The sequence below is a fragment of the Lampris incognitus genome, chromosome 18 (genome assembly GCF_029633865.1).
Source record: "Lampris incognitus isolate fLamInc1 chromosome 18, fLamInc1.hap2, whole genome shotgun sequence".
Taxonomy (NCBI): Eukaryota; Metazoa; Chordata; class Actinopteri; order Lampriformes; family Lampridae; genus Lampris; species Lampris incognitus.
The window spans coordinates 17,641,972-17,662,267 of NC_079228.1; the positions used below are offsets into that span (position 1 = coordinate 17,641,972).

At 47.8% G+C, this 20,296-nt stretch overlaps 1 protein-coding gene across 1 annotated transcript in view; it reads left to right on the top strand.

Annotated features, from left to right (window-relative positions):
• The window catches only part of csmd2 (CUB and Sushi multiple domains 2), a 366,715-nt gene that overhangs the window by 208,559 nt on the left and 137,860 nt on the right, over positions 1 to 20,296 (top strand). Inside the window, exons 13-19 of the mRNA XM_056298741.1 lie at positions 7,430 to 7,612; positions 9,488 to 9,678; positions 10,584 to 10,719; positions 13,226 to 13,420; positions 14,791 to 14,929; positions 15,912 to 16,099; positions 20,047 to 20,235. Coding sequence (XP_056154716.1) covers positions 7,430 to 7,612; positions 9,488 to 9,678; positions 10,584 to 10,719; positions 13,226 to 13,420; positions 14,791 to 14,929; positions 15,912 to 16,099; positions 20,047 to 20,235 — 1,221 coding nt within the window. The remainder of the gene's footprint in view (positions 1 to 7,429; positions 7,613 to 9,487; positions 9,679 to 10,583; positions 10,720 to 13,225; positions 13,421 to 14,790; positions 14,930 to 15,911; positions 16,100 to 20,046; positions 20,236 to 20,296) is intronic.

Below are 20,296 nucleotides of genomic sequence, written 5' to 3' on the forward strand. Positions count from 1 at the left end.
ATATTCCCCCTCTTTGTGTCACTGTCGTCTGGAAATACAGCCTCCCTCCTCTCGTCACTGCCCCCGCTCCACTACCCCACTCCACAACACCGCTCCCCAACCCCACTCCACAGCCCCGCTCCCCAGCCCTGCTCCCCAGCCCCGCTTCCCAGCCCTGCTTCCCAATCCCGCTCCCCAACCCCACTCCCCAGCCCCACGTCCCAACCCCGCTCGCTCCCTTTTATGCACCTTGCTCCCACAAGCTTTTCTTCAGCATCTGTCGGCCTTCTAACACTTATGACTTTTATTGTCTTCAGCTCCGCATCTGCGTGTGTGTGTGTGTGTGTGTGTGTGTGTGTGTGTGTGTGTGTGTGTGTGTGTGCGTGTGTGTATGTGTGTGCACTTTTGTGTATGTGTTTATGTGTGTATGCATGTGTGTGTATGCATGTGTGTGTGCGTGTTTGTGCATGTGTGTGTGTATGTGTGTGCATGTATGTGTGTGCACCTCTCTGTCTATGTGAGTCGGTTAGAGCTAGATTGATTGGAAAAGACAAAAAAAGATATGCAGCACAACTTAATGTGTGTCTGCATGCACATGTGTGCACGAGAGAAAGCGCGGTTGTGTGTGTGTGTTTGTGCAATACAGAGTCAGAGAACGACTGGAAGAGACAAAAGAGACGGACTAAATACTGTTCTGTCTGTGCATGCAGGAGTGTATTTACATATGCGCGTGTGTGTGTGTGTGTGTGTGTGTGTGTGTGTGTGTGTGTGTGTGTGTATGTGTGTGTGTGTGTGTGTGTGTGTGTGTGTGTGTGTGTGTGTGTGTGTGTGTGTGTGTGTGTGTGTGTGTGTGTGTGTCCATGACTATGGGGACCTTGCTCACAGATGCTTATTTCCATCAGTAAGAACAACAGAGAAAGTGGAGCAGCACCAAACCGACGTGTAATTAAAACAATGAGTTCTCCTTAATGAAGGGGAGAACCACTGTGAACCATGTCACCTCCCACGTCGCTGCACCCATGTCACATTTGCATCCTCAGTTACTTGTGTCTTAAGCTCGGTCATCAAATGTAATAACACGCGCAGTCATAGCAGCGCGCACACACACACACACACACACACACACACACACACACACACACACACACACACACACACACACACACACACACACACACACACACACACTCCCGCCCCGGCCCGTGTGTATGTAGGAGTGTGTTGCGTTTGCTCTGCAGTGTCCTCAATCTTTCAGCTGGAATGTTTACTTTCACCAACACACTCACAATGTATGTGCGTTGCCCCGAGCCTTCGCACTGCCATATTTTTAAACTGCATCACACATGAATGATTTCAGACTCACACACAAACACACACACACACACACACACACACTCTCTCCTGGATTTATTCAAATTTATATGTGCACATGTACACAAATGACATTGTTTTGACGACTTGACCCCGCGCTTACATCCGTGTGTCATGCCGGGTTTTGGAAGATTGCGCTGCAGTTGCTGATGTTTATGTGTGGGTTTGAGAGCCTACATGTGGAATGTCAAACAGACGGGAATAACAAGTACGGCATTGCCTCTCTTCCCTTATTCATGAGAATCACAACTGTTGTCGCATTCAATCCCCCCCCCCTTCTGTCCTCACCACACCACATCCCCACATGCATAGACATACACACACACACACACACACACACAATCAGAATCCCTGTGTTACCTCCGGCTTGGTCGGGCGTCCCTACAGACACAGTTGGCTGTGTCTGTGGGTGGGAAGCTGGATGTGGGTATGTGTCCTGGTCACTGCACTAGTGCCTTCTCTGGTCGGTCGGGGCACCTGTTTGGAGGAGAGGGGGAACTGAGGGGAATAGCGTGATCCTCCCACGCACTACGTCCCCGTGGCGAAACTCCTCACTGTCAAGTGAAAAGAAGCGGCTGGTGACTCCACATGTATCAGAGGAGGCCTGTGGTAGTCTGCAGAACCCCCCCGGATCGGCAGAGGATTTGGAGCAGCGACCGGGACGGCTCAGGAGAGTGGAGTAATTGGCCGGATACAACTGGGGAGAAAAAGGGGCAAAAAATTCCAAAACAATAATAATAAAATCAAGCCTCACCAGCTACTTCTTTTCCCCTGACAGTAAGGAGTTTCGCCAGGAGGACGTAGCACATAGGAGGATCACGCTATTCCCCCCCCCCCCAGTTCCCCCTCCCCCCCGAACAGGCGCCCCGACCGACCAGAAGAGGTGGTAGTGCAGCTACCAGGACACATACCCACATCTGGCTTCCCACCCGCAGACACGGCTAATTGTATCTGTAGGGACGCCTGACCAAGCCGGAGGTAACACAGGGATTCGAACCGGCGATCCCCATGTTGGTCGGCAATGGAATAGACTGCTATGATACCTGGATGCCTCAAACCTACCCGGATGCCGAACACACGTATATCTTTAGCCGTGCACATGTCCCTGTTGCACATGTTCAAAAACACGCATGCACATACCCACTTGAACACACAAACAGAACAATACACATCAAAAGGGCTTTTATTCAAATTTATTCCCTCCGTTTTCCCTGGTGTGCTAATTGCGGGGGCCCCAAGAGGCCCTACTTGAGAAAAATACAGAAGGGAATTTTTAGTCTTGAACGACTCGGCTCTTGTGTGCTGCCCTGGCATCCAGACAGACAACTGTGCTCCCGCGTGTACCCGCAAATTTAGGTTTATACTTTTTTTCAACATTGCAAGTAAAACACTACCATGGATAATCCCCCCCCCCGAGCTCTCAAGGCCTGCTTTCAGCATCCCCTTCTCTTAAGGTGACTTCCAGTAAGAGATCAACAGGTTGTCTGGTGAGTGAGGCGGCCCGGGGACAGCCATACATCCAGACAGTCGGCGGGCTCTAAATACGCATTCTAAATGATGATCATCATTAGAGCCTGTTGTGGATTTATACCCAGCATCTGCCCCGGTGCGATTTAAAATCGTATTAGGACTCCGCCGTCATTTCCTGGATGGATGAGCTTATTCGCTCTCTGCGCTCTCCTGTCCGGATGCCTCGACAGGATGCCTCGGCGTTCCCATCTGCAACCTCTGGAAACGAGGAGGAAGAGCAAGTGCAAGAGAGGGGTAGTGCATAAATCCTATGGTAATGAAATGGGCCCGTGTGGGTTTAAGGGGGAGGAGAAGTTGTGTGTGTGTGTGTGTGTGTGTGTGTGTGCGTGCTTGCATGCCCAAAAGTGCTCAAGTCAGCTCGTTGTGTGAGTGTGAATGTTTGTCACACGGTGAGGGGAGAGATGCATTTGCAGAGCGGGAGAGAACCTGACAGACAGATGTGAGAGTTTCACAAGACTGGCGGCTAACTTTTTTGGGGTGGGGGGCGGGGGGTAAAGAGACAGTGAGGTAGGGAGGCACTTAGTAGCAGAGGGAATTATGGAAAAATAAAACCGGTGAAGAGAGATGCAATAAATCACGCCGATGCTGATGTCATACGGCGCGATTTCTGGCCTGTCCGCTGGCTCGAAATGAACTCTTCAGAGAGCATTTTATTACTCGCTGGCTAATGGCCGCATCGTTTTTGACTGTCTTAATGAAGAAACCATGCAGGAGGCCTGTCTTTATTCCTAAATCACGGCAGCACAAGGCAGTTCTGCTTTGCTGGACTCAACCCAAGACACATTTAAGACACGTATCTAGTGCCAGTAAAAATGCCATTCGATGAACGAATCACCTAATTCTTAATTCCTCTAATCTGACTTTTATTCAGATAGATGTGATCGTGGCTGCACTTTTCATCTCTTTACATGATTCAAAATTAACGTCTTTATGCGTGCTCAATAATCCAGGTAAGGAAGTCACAGGAAGTTGAATCAGTTCATTCTGGAAATGACGTGTATCAGGAATCAGGAACACTTATCCAAACTAACACATATATTGAAATTAAACAAAAAAATAAATAAACGGAAACAACAACAAAAATCACTGTCCAAGGGAACGAACGCCAGCCAGGATGACTGTCGGACCTGCCGGTCTGCATGGGCTAGCAGTTAGCTTAGCCTGCCCCGCTTCTGCATCCTGTCAGACTGCCCTCAGTGCTTCCTCTTCGGACGCAGCTCCAGGTGGGGCCGTGGTTCTTGGGCCCACCGGATGCAGCAAACGAAGCCCTACCAGCCGACCCAGCACCAGCTCTCCCAGCCAGACACCTTCGATGGACTTCCCCACACTCCACACAATGACATCAAAAACACCACAGTCAACGCCAGGTGAGGCCGCCACCAAATTGCCCTCGGTGTTATCAGAACTGCCAGTCTGCACGGGCTAGCAGTTACCTTAGCCTGCCCCGCGTCCTGTCAAACCTCCTGTCAAACCGCCCTGGGTGTTACGTCCTCTGGCGCATTTCCAGGCAGGGCTGTGGTCCCTGGGCCCACAGGATGCAGCAGACCAAGTTCTCCCAACCAATCCAGCACCAGCTCTCCCAGCCATCAGACCAAGACAAAACTTAGACACAGACATGGACAAAGACACTGCATGGATGGTACTGGGTGAGGCTACTGCAAACGTGAATTGCGCCTCCATTTTCCCACACCGGAAGCGGTCAAGTCAAGTCAGTTTTATTTGTATAGCCCAATATCACAAATTGCAAATTTGCTGTTGTCATTATTATTATTGAGAGAAATGTTTCATTACTCATCTAAGTGACCTCTTCAGTCTAACCTAAAAAAAGAAAAATCTCGTGCACCATCTTAGCTTAGCTTGGAGTGACTCTTGCGTTAATGCGTTCCTCCTGAGAAGCAGACATGGTGATGGACTTGACACGAGTGTGACATTAGCTTTGATTGGCAGGTTGCAGAGTCGGCACTTGACTCGCATATCTAAAAGGCCATGTGTCAGCATAGTGATGTCACCTCTCTCATGAAATTTAATTTGCTTGAAATGCCGTAATCTAACTGTTCATGCCTGGACTCTGACCACAATATTTACACTATTAATTGTTTTTTTTATCATATTACATAACTCACGCTTTAATTATCACAACTCATCGAATTATAAGGCCATATGTTATCTTGCTTTTGAGAGTCGACTGTGTGAGAGGATAATAACACAACAGGAAAAAAATGAGGTGAGAGTTACAGTGTGGAGAAACTGTTTGCTTTGATACTGTGTGGTGAAGTCTAATGCAGACGGTCAGATTCTACTTAGGAGCAGCAGTGAGTTTTAGCCGCTGGCAGGCTATCTGAAGGCTGCACTTTAGCCCATCTTGGTCGTCCTCTCTGCTATCCCCATTCCTTACTTTTCCTCAGAGCCTCTTCTGCTCATCCATCCATCCATTATCCAAACCACTTATCCTGCTCTCAGGGTTGCGAGATGCTGGAGCCTATCCCAGCAGCCATTGGGCGGCAGATGGGGAGACACCCTGGACAGGTCGCCAGACCATCACAGGGCCCCCCCCCACACACACACACACACACACACACATTCACAACCTGGGGACAATTTAGTATGACTGATTCACCTGACCTACATGTGTTTGGACTGTGGGAGGAAACCGGAGCACCCGGAGGAAACCCACACAGACACGGAGAAAACATGCAAACTCCACACAGAGGACGACACAGGACGACCCCCAAGGTTGGACTACCCCGAGGCTTGAACCCAGGGCCTTCTTGCTTTGAGGCGACCACGCTAACCACTGCGCCACCGTGCCGCCCTCTTCTGATCATTCATCTCCAAAAACCTGTTTTGTTCCCCTTCACCCCCCTCCTATCCTCTCACTCCCCCTTGCAACCTCCCTACCCTTTTAGGGGCGCAATCTCTTTTAGTGTGTATTGCTGTTGCCACACATTGAATAATTGATGAAACAGCAGCACTGTACTAAAACACACACACAAGGATATAATTCTCATGCTATCGGAAAATAGGGTCATAAAACATCCTCCCTCTTCAGTATGGTGGCATCACACAGATGGAGGCACACAAATGGAGGTCGCTTAAAGTTGGTGCGAGGTAGTTTGCCTCGATCTGCCCCGAAATCCTGGAGAAACTTGATGCAACTTGTGTATGAACAGTGCTACATATCACATGTCCGGATGCTTGTTTTCCTGCTGAGCCAATAGCATCCCTGGGTAATAACCCTTTCTGTCTTCCCACTGACACGCTCTCTCCCCGAGACATGCTTACTCTTCCAAAAGCAAAGGGACACTTTCTCCATCTCTTACGGCGCACTTCTGAAAACATAAAGAAAGTTCAAACAAGTACATAGGGGCCGTGTTCATCTATCATGGTAAACAATTTAAAACCTTAACCGTGTTAAAAGCCACAGTGTTCCATCTTGAGGGCTTTTCACCTGGGCTCAACTGGAGGTCATAGCTCTGTGACTTTGAGCAGCATACATATATAGCAACAAATCTACACTAAACAAATCAGTCAAAGCTCTGTGACTTTGAGCAGAATATATATATATATATATATACATATATACACACACAGCAACAAATCTACACTAAACTAGTTTCTCTTTGAAATGGTCAGTGCAAATATCTGTCTTACAGATGGTGTCAAATATTCGCAATGACTGTTTTCCTAGACATTAAAGCCCCAGTCTGTGATTTATTTAACCATATGCAAGTGGGGGTGTCCGGGTAGCGTAGCGGTCTATTCCGTTGCCTACCAACACGGGGATCGCCAGTTTGAATCCCTGTGTTACCTCCGGCTTGGTTGGGCATCCCTACAGGCACAATACAGACACAATTGGCCGTGTCTGCGGGTGGGAAGCCGGATGTGGGTATGTGTCCTGGTCGCTGCACTAGCGCCCCCTCTGGTTGGTCGGGGCACCTGTTCGGGGGGGGTGAACTGGGGGGAATAGCGTGATCCTCCCACGCGCTACGTCCCCCTGGCGAAACTCCTCACTGTCAGGTGAAAAGAAGCGGCTGGTGACTCCACATGTATCGGAGGAGGCCTGTGGTAGTCTGCAGCCCTCCCTGGATCAGCAGAGGTGGTGGAGCAGCGACCAGGACAGCTTGGAAGAGTGGAGTAATTGGCCAAGTACAACTGGGGAGAAAAAAAGGGGGGTGTATAAAAGTGAGTTTATTTATGTACATAATTGAAGAGTTTGAGTTATAGATTGAAAATTAATATTTTGTGTCTTAATCATTTATTTGTAATTGAAAATATGAGCCTGTTTATTCCAATGCTTACAGACATTACCGATGCAAACAAAGTTTTTATAGCATCAGAAAACATCAAAAATTTAGGTTTAGTTTGGTGTTAGTCTTTGTATTAAGCGACCTGGCAATCAATGTGGTGGCGTTAGCAGGTTCCTATACTATTTTGTATTGTATTAGTGGGGCTTGCAGTTTGTTTACATTTTAATTAAGGATTGTACATTTACCCACATCCAATTTTGATTTATTTATGTTTTTGTTTTGTTTTTTGTCTGCTTACAAAGAAATTGACCAGGGCAGCTGCGGAGATCCGGGGATCCCGGCGTACGGCAAGCGGGAGGGGACGGGCTTCCGTCACGGGGACAGACTGTACTTTGAGTGCCTGCCGGCCTTCGAGTTGGTGGGGAAGAAGAACATCACCTGTCAGAAGAACAACCAGTGGTCAGCCAAGAAGCCCAGCTGCGTTTGTGAGTGAGACGCTCCCTTAAAAAAAAAAGAATCCCATTTCAGCCCACTCACTCCGACCACGAACTCTCGGGTTCGCATTTGCGCCAGAGCGTGTGCAGGAATACACGCCTCCGCATGCATGTGCACACAGAGTGGGCCGCATCGTGAATGATCAGATTCTTCCTGCGCTTCGCTAAACATAGGCTTGTGGATTTTGGAACAATGGGATGGCTTATTAGCTAATTAACTCCATGAAAGACAAACAGGGAGAGGAAGCGAGCGAGCGGATGAGGGGAGGGGAGCGAGTGAATTGAGCATAGAGATAATGCCCTCCGTGGTATTATTGATAAGATAATGGGGAGGACAAAAGGCGGTAGTTTGGAGATAAACATCGCAGAGCTGAGTGACAGAGAGATGGATTGCAGAGTCACTCTGGCCACATAATGATGGGAACGACTGTGTATTTAGTTAACCTTTAACAATCTCTTTTAGTCACTGTGGCCACAACACACAAAAGGAGGTGTTTGCCGAGTGCAACATGACAATGATTAACGCATTTTTCAATTAATGAAAGGTTAATTTGTCTTATATAATTATGTATTTATTCATAACTTTGATTTACTGAGGGTAAGGAAAGCACATGCCTTTTTTTTTTACCCACCCCCCCATTTTTCTCTCCAATTCTACCTGACCAATCACCCTGCTCTCCAAGCTTTCCTGGTCGCTGCGCCACCCCCTCTGCTGATCCGGGGAGGGCTGCAGACTATACATGCCTCCTCCGATACATGTGGAGTCGCCAGCCGCTTCTTTTCACCTGACAGTGAGGAGTTTGGCCAGGGGGACACAGCACATGGGAGGATCACGCTATTCCCCCCCCCGAGCAGGCGCCCCGACCAACCAGAGGAGGCGCTAGTGCAGCGACCAGGATGCACACCCAGCTTCCCACCCGCAGACACAGCCAACTGTGTCTATAGGGACGCAGGACCAAGCTGGAGGTAACACGGGGATTCGAACCGGCGATTCCCATGTCGGTAGGCAACGGAATAGACCACCATGCTACCCGGACACCCCCACCATGCTGCTTCACACTCGTGAGGTTATGTGGTGGGCACTCCTACACATTTATAGCCATTCACAGTTACTGTGAGCTGCTAAGTAACATCGCAGTCCTCTTCTGGTGCAACTGAACAACTCTCCATGAGCATTTGGGGCTGAAGTGCCTAGCCCAAGGTCACCTTGACAGCGGCTGTCGAGGGTGAGAAGTCATCATTTACATTCTCCACCTAGGTTTCCCTGCCGGTCCGTGATCTAAAACAACGCAAGCCTGCTCCTCTCGTTTCTAGACCACCCCTGCCCTCGTGTTCCTGCTGTAGGGTCCCACAAATGAGTCTCTCAGCTTTCTAATGGCTTCTTCCAGTCAAATAAAAGTTTAATGTGTGCAGGTAATGCTCTATTACTGGATCCCACTTTTCAGATTCGGTCTTGTCAAGGATCCCTGGACTAACAAGTGGAGCATGGTCTTGAACCACAAACTACCCCCTTTTTTTTCTTTTTTTTTTTTTCTTCTGCTTTCTTTTTCAGTTTTAATTTCCTGTGAAAACGTGTTTGCGGCTACAGTAGTGTAGTATTTGGGATATGAATGGAATATTGGCATTTGCTGAAACAGGACTTTCTCCAGATATGTCAAACATCTGCAGTTTATTGTGTGTGATGTGGCTTTAACAAGATCTAGTAAAAACTGTCTCATTGACTTGCTGTCAGAAGTAAATAGGATTTTCCGGAGCTTTGCAGCCACTTTACTGGGCTGTTGTTTTGTTTTGTTGTTTTTCTGTTGTTGTGGCTGTTGTTTTAATTTCGCCTCACATTTTCTCTTTCTTGTCTACCTCTTGCTACAGTCTCTTGTTTCTTCAACTTTACCACCCCATCGGGAGTGCTGCTGTCCCCCAACTACCCTCAAGAGTACGGCAACAACATGCACTGTGTATGGCTGATCATCACCAAGCCAGAGAGCCGGATCAACCTGGCCTTCAATGACCTCAGCATGGAGAAACAGTTTGATTTCCTCTCCATCAAAGACGGGGGAAAGGTAGTGTCACATTTAACTTCTCTCAGTCTCCTTCGGTATCTCTGTCGGCATGAGTACCCCCCCCCCCCATCTAATTATTCATTCATCCATTATCCAAGCTGCTTATCCGAATTCGGGTCGTGAGATGCTAAAGCCTATCCCAGCAGTCATTGGGCGGCAGGCAGGGAGACACCCTGAACAGGCCGCCAGTCCATCACAGGGCCCACACACACACACACGCACACGCATTCACACCTAGGGACAATTCAGTATGGCCGATTCACCTGACCTACATGTCTTTGGACTGTGGGAGGAAACCGGACCATCTGAGGAAAACCCATGCAGACACGGGGGAGAACATGCAAACTCCACACAGAGGACGACCTGGGATAACCCCCAAGGTTTGACAACCCCAGGGTTCAAACCCAGGCCCTTCTTGCTGTGAGGCCACCCCGCTAACCACTGGGCCACCGCGCCGCCTCCATCTAATTGTGTCTCCCCAACTGCTTGTTTGCTGTAAACCTGCATCCATCTGTCTCTGTCAGTCTGTTTCTCTTACGTTCTGTCTCTCTGCATCTTTATGTGTTTCTGTCTCTCATAAGCTTTGCTAGCAGGTCTTTATGCCAGGTTGTATGTAATGTTTTAATGTATGTTTTAATAAATTTGCAAAAATTTCTACAAAACCTTTTTCGCTTTGTCATTATGGGGTATTGTATGTAGATTGATGAGAAAAAAAGGAATTTAATCCATTTTGGAATAAGGCTGTAACATAACAAAATGTGGGGAAAGTGAAGGGGTGTGAATACTTTCCGGATGCACTGTAGGTCTATCCTTCCTATTCACGGTAGCATTACATCTTTGCTATTTTGATCAGTTTATTGGAATCTACTCATCCCCCCGTAATGACGCCATTTGTCCTTTCCCAGGCTGAGTCTCCTATCCTGGGAACCTTCTCCGGTGATGTCCTGCCCCCTCCTATCACCACGAGTGCACATGTGGCGCGACTGGAGTTCTTGACAGACCACACCTACACCGACCGAGGCTTCAATATCACATTTACAAGTGAGTGCTGAGCTTTGCTGGCAAGATGATAAAGGGCGAGTCTAGGGGTTTATCATAAAAGACCGCCCCGAGTGGGTGTTTCGTATTCTCCTGTGTGTTTATTTCCTTTTTTTTCTCCATGTTTATGTGCACGTGTGTTTGTGTGAATTTATATAAGTAATAGGCCTCATGAATCATCTGCCGTATCTGCATATCTGTCTCCCAGTCTGCACAACTTCTTATACCCATCGGCGATATATACACAAACCCACACCCGTTGCACACAAATCTCAACACGCAAACGCACACCGACAGACACACACAATGACAAAAGCCCTGTCTTCTTTTGTCTAAATGCCGATTTGACGTCTAAATAAAAACACAAAGATGCAGCATCCTCACCTGACAGGGATGTTGTGGCGGCGCTCATTATATTCTATTCTGAGTAGCTGCTGAGTTCTGAAGAAATTCTAGTTGGGTTTTGTATTCAGATGGAGTATGCATGGCCGTTTACTGGTAAGCCTATTTCATGGCTACACTGAAAGCGTTTGGCAGCAAGATTATTGTATTCATTTATTATGCAGTGTTGCATAATGACCCTAAACTCTTTTGCATTCATTTGCATCCAAGAATAAATAACATCCATCCCATACAGTCAACATTCATCCTCTTAAATCGACTGTAGTTGTTATTTTTTGGAAAATAGCTATGTTATATGCAGGTTTATCTCACCAATAGTGCACGTTTCTGAAATTATTTTTTCTAATGTTAGCACTTTTTCACTCTTGCAAATCATGTTTATCAGTTAAAAGGAGTTCAGTAGCGTTACTCCAACATTGCACACAATTTACTTGTCAATGTTATGTCTCGGGGACCACCTCATATTCAGCACAGTAATTTTAATTGTAATTGTACCCGGCCAATTACCCCCCTCTTTCGAGCCATCCCGGTCGCTGGTCCACCCCCTCTGCCGATCCAGGGAGGGCTGCAGACTACCCCTTCGATACATGTGGAGTCGCCAGCTGCCTCTTTTCACCGGACAGTGAGGAGTTTCACTAGGGGGGGACGTAGCGCGTGTGAGGATCACGCTGTTCCCCCAAGTTCCCCCTCCCCCCTGGACAGGTGCCCCAACCAACAAGAGGAGGCGCTAGTCTAGCTACCAGGGCACATACCCACATCCGGCTTCCCACCCGCAGACTCCAACTGTGTCTGTAGAGGCGCCCGACCAAGCCGGATGTAACATGGGGACCGCCATGCTACCCGGACGCCCCATGATTGGAATGTCTTAATAGATCACATATTTGAACAAGTCTCCCCAGTGTTGAATCACATGTCTTGGGTTTGTGCGCTGATGTCTTGTGGTCCAGTATGCTGTAGTGGTTAATACTGATAACTATGAAATAGTCCCTGTTCCTGAATGTGTTCATCCAAACCACATCTTCTGCGAGTCACAGCACTGTCTGTACACCTCTGCCGACACCCAGAAAGCATTTGGGCCCCAGCTTCAGCTCATTTGCAAGCATGTCACCAGCCGACCCAGGTGCCTCCGGAAAGCCACAATCTGGAGAACACACGGCAACTAATGCATTAATTAGCAACTTTGGTTAATAAATAAATAAAGAACACAACATGGCGAATGAATGTCAAGAGTGCTTAATTGAAGCTGATGGCTAGCTTCCGAGACCTTATCCAGAGGGGGGGGGGGGCGGACACAGTCCATCATTCATGCTAATTAAGGACATGCCAAACTGTATTGAGGAGATTGTTGACACATTAATAAATAAGATGATCATGATGGATGAGGTGTGACTCCAACTCTGTTTGTGTCCGATGGATACAGCGGAGGGATTCATCAACACCTGCATATGTCACCCCCAAGTGTCTGTACAAGTGGGAGAGATAGCGGGGCTGTTGATGTATTTGTTTACATGCCCTCCTCCAGGGCTGCACATCTCCTTGTGTAAGTTAATTTTTTAATGCTCTATTTGAAACGGGTCGGTCCTCATACGGATCCTAGTTCCTAATTTTGCTCAGATCGCTTATGGGTGAATATGTGAGGTTGGGTGAATACAGTCTCCCTCTTTTTTCTCCTTCGTTTTCTATCTATGTGTCATTCCAGTTGTGTCATCTGGCGTCAATGACCTGCGTATGCTTGCTCACCTAAAACGGGCGCAGCAGGATAAATCAATATGGCGTGCTAAGTGAAACAAATTTCTCTATCTGCGAAATGCTGGCAGTGCGAAACCCTGGCAATGGAAGAAGAAAAAAATAATCAAGAAACCCAAGTAATTATTTCAGCATGCTCACAGAAAACAGCATCCCACCTTAGAGGATACAGTATGTCAGGGAGATTAGCGTGAGCTGAATCACAGGAAGTGTATCCTGTTTGCTGTCCTGGCTGACACCTGAAGCTTTCAAAGGATAATGTTGTCTTTAATTGTTTCTCATTAATTGTTTTCTCTTCTTTTTTCTCCTTCTTCATGTTCACCCCCCACCCCCATACTCTCTCTCCCCTATATCCCTTTAGCGTTTCGCCACAATGAGTGTCCGGACCCCGGGGTGCCCGTGAATGGGAAGCGCTTCGGTGAGAGCCTTCAGCTCGGCAGCTCAATTTCTTTCCTGTGTGAGGAGGGCTTTGTCAAGACCCACGGCTCTCAGACCATCTCCTGCATCCTGAAGGACGGCAACGTGGTGTGGGACAATGCCGTGCCCCGCTGTGAAGGTAGTGGAGGGGGTCACAGTGTCCATGAGGGGGGGGGGGGGACACCCTGACATCTACTGCAATGGAGGAACTTCAATGCCACACTGCCGGTTCCAGCTTCATCGGGGCGATATTAATCCAACAACAGTTTTGTCGATCTGCAGTTTGCCTCCGATTCCATTTCTTGTAGGACTGACACAGATATGACAAATGTGTAGCAGTTTATGGCAATCAACATTTATAGTGAATGCAGTTCAGTATGGTAATAATGCCACCGCTGATACTACAGAGGTCCACTTGTCAGCTTTTCAAAGTGCCTCACACAGCAGACATGCTTTGTTCACTAGCAGAATGCTGAATCATCCACTTACCTCTCTCTCACACAATATATAAATTCAATAAACCACTTCCTGGAAACTAGAGAGTGCCAATATGGCTGGCTCATCTAAGGTAAAGCTAGGTGTTAGTGATTCAAGGCTTGTGCTAAGCGCTCATATCAGTGTGTATCTAATGGTGGCACGGCTGGCGCTCATGGTCGGGTCATGGTCAGGTTCATGTTAGGCAAAAGGGGGGGGGGGGGACTGTTATTAAAACACATGTCGCTTCCCTGTGTGTCCGCCGTTCCCTTGAGCCCATCTATCATACCACTGGGTTTGCAATGTAATGTGTTTTATAAATGTCCTTCAGTGTGCCGAGTCGGCTGATTAAATCATTCCATCGTTCCACTTCAAAGGAAGAGAGGCGGCGGCGCCCTTACTAAGTTCTCAGCGCTCCCTGTGTGCTACGGTTCGGGATAGACGGTTAAAGAGATGCGGGGCAAAGCAGGCGATAGCGGGGGGGGGGGTTGATGTGCTCAAAGTGCCAATTGTGCTAATGATCAAAGTTGCTCTGATTCTGCGTGTGATACGGATGACAAGCGCCGTCTTCGGAGGTGGGGCTTGATGAAAAATTTAACAGGCAGCGAGCAGCGTGCGGAAGTACGAACACAGAACACGCGGGATCGCACACACGTATGCGTACACATGGGGGTGTTGGAACACAGCCTTTTCCGTGCGCACAGAACATGTGCGCATATGCACACTCACACACGTATACCCCCAGACAGCGCATGCAGGCACGCGCTGCCTCTCAAGATGGTTAACCTTGGAGTGGGCTGTCTCCGATTTACATTAGACGAGACCCCTGCAGTAACGCAATGAGATGAGCCCTGCTGGTGTGTGGGATTATCCATGGATGCTGTCATACATCAGCTGGGACAGACATCCATAATTCAATCTCTCTCTCTCTCTCTCTCTCTCTCTCTCTCTCTCTCTCTCTCTCTCTCTCTCTCTCTCTCTCTCTCTCTCTCTCTCTCTCTCTCGCTCTCTCTCTCTCCATTCTCTCCCTCCCAGCTCCGTGTGGAGGGGATCTGAAAGCTCCCAGTGGGATCATTCTCTCCCCAGGCTGGCCAGAGCTCTACAAGGAGGCCCTCAACTGTGAATGGATCATTGAGGCTCCTCCGGGCTACCCCATCAAGATCATCTTTGACAAGTGAGTCACAAAGTAGTCACCACAAGTTGCCACATGCTTGGAATACGGCTTTGATTTTTCACTTTTGGACCTAATCTCATGCCCGACCACTCCTACTCCTTGCACGCACACTTCAGTTCTGTGTTCATCTCTGCCTTTTTATTTCCTGTTTTTTTTTTCTTCTGTCATGTATTGCCTCTTTCTCTCTCGCTCTCTTTGTGTATCTTCATTTCGCACTTCCCAGATCTTTTGCAGTAGATCCAATTCCTGTTAGAAATACCCCGAGCAGGATAGCAACATGTTTTATTTATTAAGGGCTCATAATTATTTGATCACTTCATTTTGATATCCCCCTCAGAAAGAGCTGCAGATATCCCTACAAACACACATTCATATGTGGAATCACACAACACACAAACACTAGCACACCACAAACCTTGTAAATGTACATGCAAAGACTGGTGCATGCATACATGCGCGCACACACACATACACAAATGCACAACAAAAATGTATCACAACTCGGAGAGATGATAGATTACAGTGAGGTAGAAAAGGGAAGTCGATGGTTTTAAGTATCAAATGCCCCATTTTATTTTCACTGAGGCTCATCTTCTCATGCCCATCTCAGTGCTGTCGCTGCCATGATAGCCATCACCGCTTGCAAAATGGATACAGTATGAGAATTTGTAGCTCTTTGATTTTTATGAACATCAATAAAATATAGCAATGCACTCCATTTAGACGGAGTGATTCTGAAACAAAACATTTCATTCATGGCTTTGATGATGAAGTGGCAACAAATACATCAAAACATCAGCTGGAATGCTCCTGTGCCCTTGCTGTTTCACATGCATAATGTATGTAAATCAGACTTCGTATCATTAGGAGAGCAAAGACACATATGGGATCCCTCTCAAGGACACACACACACACACACACACACTCACATGCACACACGTTACTCATCTTGTTGACCCAGAAATCATTGTTCTTTCCTCAGGTTCCGCACGGAGGTCAACTATGATGTTCTTGAGGTGCGGGATGGGCGTTTCCCTTCTTCTCCTCTGATTGGCAGTTATCAAGGCACGCAGGTGCCTCAGTTCCTCATCAGCACCTCCAACTTCATCTTCCTCCTCTTCTCCACTGATAAGAGTCACTCTGACATTGGTTTTCGCATACGTTATGAGAGTAAGTAGTACACATGGACACTTGGGTTGTGTTAACCTGGTAATGGCCGTAACACGTTTATGTACATGCAGTTGCGCACCAAAGGGTGTCTGGGTAGCGTAGCAGTGTATTCTGTTGCCTACCAACATGGGGATAGCCGGTTTGAATCCCCGTGTTACCTCCGGCTTGGTCGGGCGTTCCTACAGACAATTGGCTGTATCTGAGGGTGGGAAGCCGGATGTGGGTATATGTGTCCTGGTCGCTGCAGTAGCGCCTCCTCTGGTCAGTCGGGGCGCCTGGGAGGTGTGTGGGGTGGGGGGACTGGGGGAAATAGCATGATCCTCCCACGTGCTACGTCCCCCTGGTGAAACTCCTCACTGTCAGGTGAAAAGAAGCAGCTGGTGACTCCACATGTGTCGGAGGAGGCATGTGGTAGTCTGCAGCCCTCCCTGGATCGGCAGAGGGCTCGGAAGAGTGGGGTAATTGGCCGGATACAATTGGGTAGAAAAAAGGGGGAAATCTAAAAAAAAAAAAAAAAGTGCACCAAAGGGGGTACACTTGTTTACTGTTGAAACAGCCTCCCTTTTGAAGATAAATCCCTCACACATGAGATGTGCACAGTTATACATTCAGATCAGAAATATTAGATGCGAGTATTTGTCACCAGTCTTGTAAGAAGCGATTAATTTTTGGCTAGTGATACAGTCACCACACATTCTTAATTTCAGCATGAAGTCATTCTTATTGTAAAATCTATAATCGCAATATAGAAGGTTTCAGACTGTACAGTGAGATAACCCTGATACGCTTGTTCATCCTATATTCAATTATGCCTGTTTATAATTAATCCTTATTAACAGATTTATACATCTAAATAGACTCTGTAAGCACGGGGCAGGATTTTGGTATCGGAAGCGTTCTGGTTTCCGTTTCCCTTTCCGTGATTTCTAAGGAACATGCTTTGGTTGCATGTTGGTCACAGTCCATGTGGGGACGGAAAGAGGCGGAACGTTTGGCTTAAATGTCGTCTGGACTTAAAACACCTATCGAAAGTATCGATGTTTGGGCATCCAGGTAGCGTAGCAGTCTATTCCGTTGCCAACACGAGGATCGCCAGTTCGAAGCCCCGTGTTACCTCTGGCTTGGTCAGGTGGCCCTACAGACACAATTGGCCTTGTCTGCGGGTGGGAAGCCGGATGTGGGTATGTCTCGCCCGGATGGGGGGGCTGCCTCGCCTGGGAGGAGGCTGCCTCGCTCGGATGGGAGCGGGGGTAGAGGTGCTAGCGATTAAAAAAAAAAAAAAAAAAAAAGAGGGAGGGTTTAGCAGGGAGGGTGTTTTGGTGGAGCGGTAAGGAGTACCGAGATGCTTTCCTGCTTTATTTTCTATGTACATGCACACAAACACACACAAACACTCGACTTAATCTATCGAAATATGGACCATCTCCTCCTCTGTGCTCTTTTTCTGAGCATGCCTTTGTGACATTAGACTAAAATAGATGGCCGAGGGCCGTCCGGGTAGCATTGCGGTCTATTCCGTTGCTGACCAATACAGGGATCGCCAGTTCGAATCCTCGTGTTCCCTCCGGCTTAGTCGGGCATCCCTACAGACACAATTGGCCGTGTCTGCAGGTGGGAAGCCAGATGTGGGTATGTGTCCTGGTCGCCGCACTAGCGCCTCCTCTGGTCGGTCGGGGCGCCTGTTCTGGGGGGAGGGGTAACTGGGGGGAATAGCGTGATCCTCCCACGTGCTCCATCCCCCTGGCGAAACTCCTCACTGTCAAGTGAAAAGAAGCGGCTGACGACTCCACATGTATTGGAGGAGGCATGTGGTAGACTGCAGCCCTCCCTGGATTGACAGAGGCGGTGGAGCAGTGACCAGGATGGCTGAGAAGAGTGGGGTAATTGGCCAAGTACGATTGGGGGGGGGGCAAAAAAGTGTCGATGTTTGTGTTTTGTGTGGAGAAACTTTCAACTCGTGTCGACTACTGGTGAAACAACCCGGTTTGTAGATGTCGTCTCTCAACTCCAACTCCATTCTCACGTCTCAAGTTGCTAATCCGACTGTAAACAATGACAGGTGCATGGAGGAGGAAGACTTCATAGGAAACGGGAGCAAGCAGCCATCAGCTACATGGAGAGCCCTGAAATATTAGCCTGACAACACACACACACACACACACACACACACACACACACACACACACCTCAGAAAGATCTAACTGAAGCATAAGTTCCCACTGTAGTAAGAGGTGGTTTATTTTTGGAAAGTTACACAATCACCACACGCTGTCACTTTCAGCATGAGGCCATTATTATTAAAGCTGACAAATCCAAATGTATGTTTATAAAGTAGATGTGGTAAGATTGTACAGTCATAAAATCCTCCCAGGTTTGCTAACACCATGCGTACTTACATACATTTACTATTTTTCATACATCACCCCCCCCCACACACACACACACACACACGGGCAAATTTACACTGGCAGGCTTTTAAATCACACGTGCTGTTCCCTGTTTAACAATTCTCATTGAAGATTGAGATGAATGTTTCATGCACGCTTTCATATTACGCCAAATGTATTTCACCTGCATAGCCGACAATAACAATTGTTTAAACTTTAGCTTAAGGGAAATTTCTGTGAAGCTTTCATAATTTACCGAGCAGTGCTAATGCAGAAAATACAACATGCACGGTGCAGACACACATTACATGGACGCTTGGTTGACTCATGTTCAAAAAAGACGCTTGTGTTGGTAGCTAGTACTTTTAGCCACCTTTTAACTTACTGAAACCATTGTGGTAGTCCAGCTGGGATTGAGATGTGCTGTATACTAGTGCTGCATGATTTGGTGAAAAAGTCATGTTGCAATATTGTGGACAATATTGCGATTTGCGATTGCAATATAATAAACAAATTCATACATATGCAAGTAATACAAATTTGTCGTGTTGTTGCGACATGTAGCGACTTTAATTTTGCACATTTTACACAGTGCCTCTTTCTGCTCAATATCGCTGAGCTTGAATCCAAAATATCGCCATATAACAGGGGTCGTTTTTTGTTTTTATTTTGCCACCATTTCATCAGCGTTAACCTGCTCGTTGCCATCGGTATCCATTTTTTCCTTCTTTCTGGTCTGCACACACCACACCGGATAGTCATGTGACCGTAGACTGCGCGTGCTTGACTGCCTCAAGAGACTGATTGGTCACCTCTTAATTGTGGGTGTAGATATGCAGACTGTATGAATGATAGTGTACTCTAAACAAACCACTTCATTTCTAGAGAGGCAGCCGCGTTACTTACTCACTAGCTCCTCGAGTGGCCAACAGAGAATGTACGTTTACCCTTGGCATATCCCTGGTGGGGCGGCACGGTGGCGCAGTGGTTAGCATGGTCGCCTCACAGCAAGAAAGTCCTGGTTTCGAACCCCGGGGTTGTCCAACCTTTGGGGTCAACCCAAGTCGTCCTCTGTGTGGAGTTTGCATGTTCTCCCCGTGTCTGTGTGGGTTTCCTCCAGGTGCTCCGGTTTCCTCCCACAGTCCAAAGACCTGTGGGTCAGGTGAATCGGCCGTGCTAAATTGTCCCTAGTTGTGTGTGTGTGTGTGTGTGTGTGTGTGTGTGTGTGTGTCGGCCCTGTGATGGACTGGTGGCCTGTCCAGGGTGTCTCCCCACCTGCCGCCAAATGACTGCTGGGATAGGCTCCAGAATCTCGCAACCCCGAATGGGATAAGTGGCTTGGATAATGGATGGATAGATGGATATGCAGACTGCACACAAACTGACGTTCACAGACACACATTTTATTATTTAATTAAATTGCAGCCTTTTGCAGTTATATAATCGCGCAGGCTGACATCATGACTGCGATTAGATTAATCGTGCATCACTACTGTATTCCTTAGTATACAGAAGGCATTGCATATGCACAGGTTAATATGCTCTTTGGTTCCTCTGCAGCGCTGCAGCTACAGTCAGATCACTGCGTGGACCCCGGCATCCCCGTCAATGGACAGCGCCACGGCAATGACTTCTACGTGGGTGCCTTGGTGACATTTAGCTGTGACGCAGGGTACACACTCAGTGACACAGAGCCATTAGAGTGTGAACCCAATTTCCAGTGGAGCCGCCCCCTGCCAAGCTGTGATGGTACGTTCCAAAACGTTGTCCTAACGCTACAACTTGAGACTGCAGCATCTCTTTGTGTTCC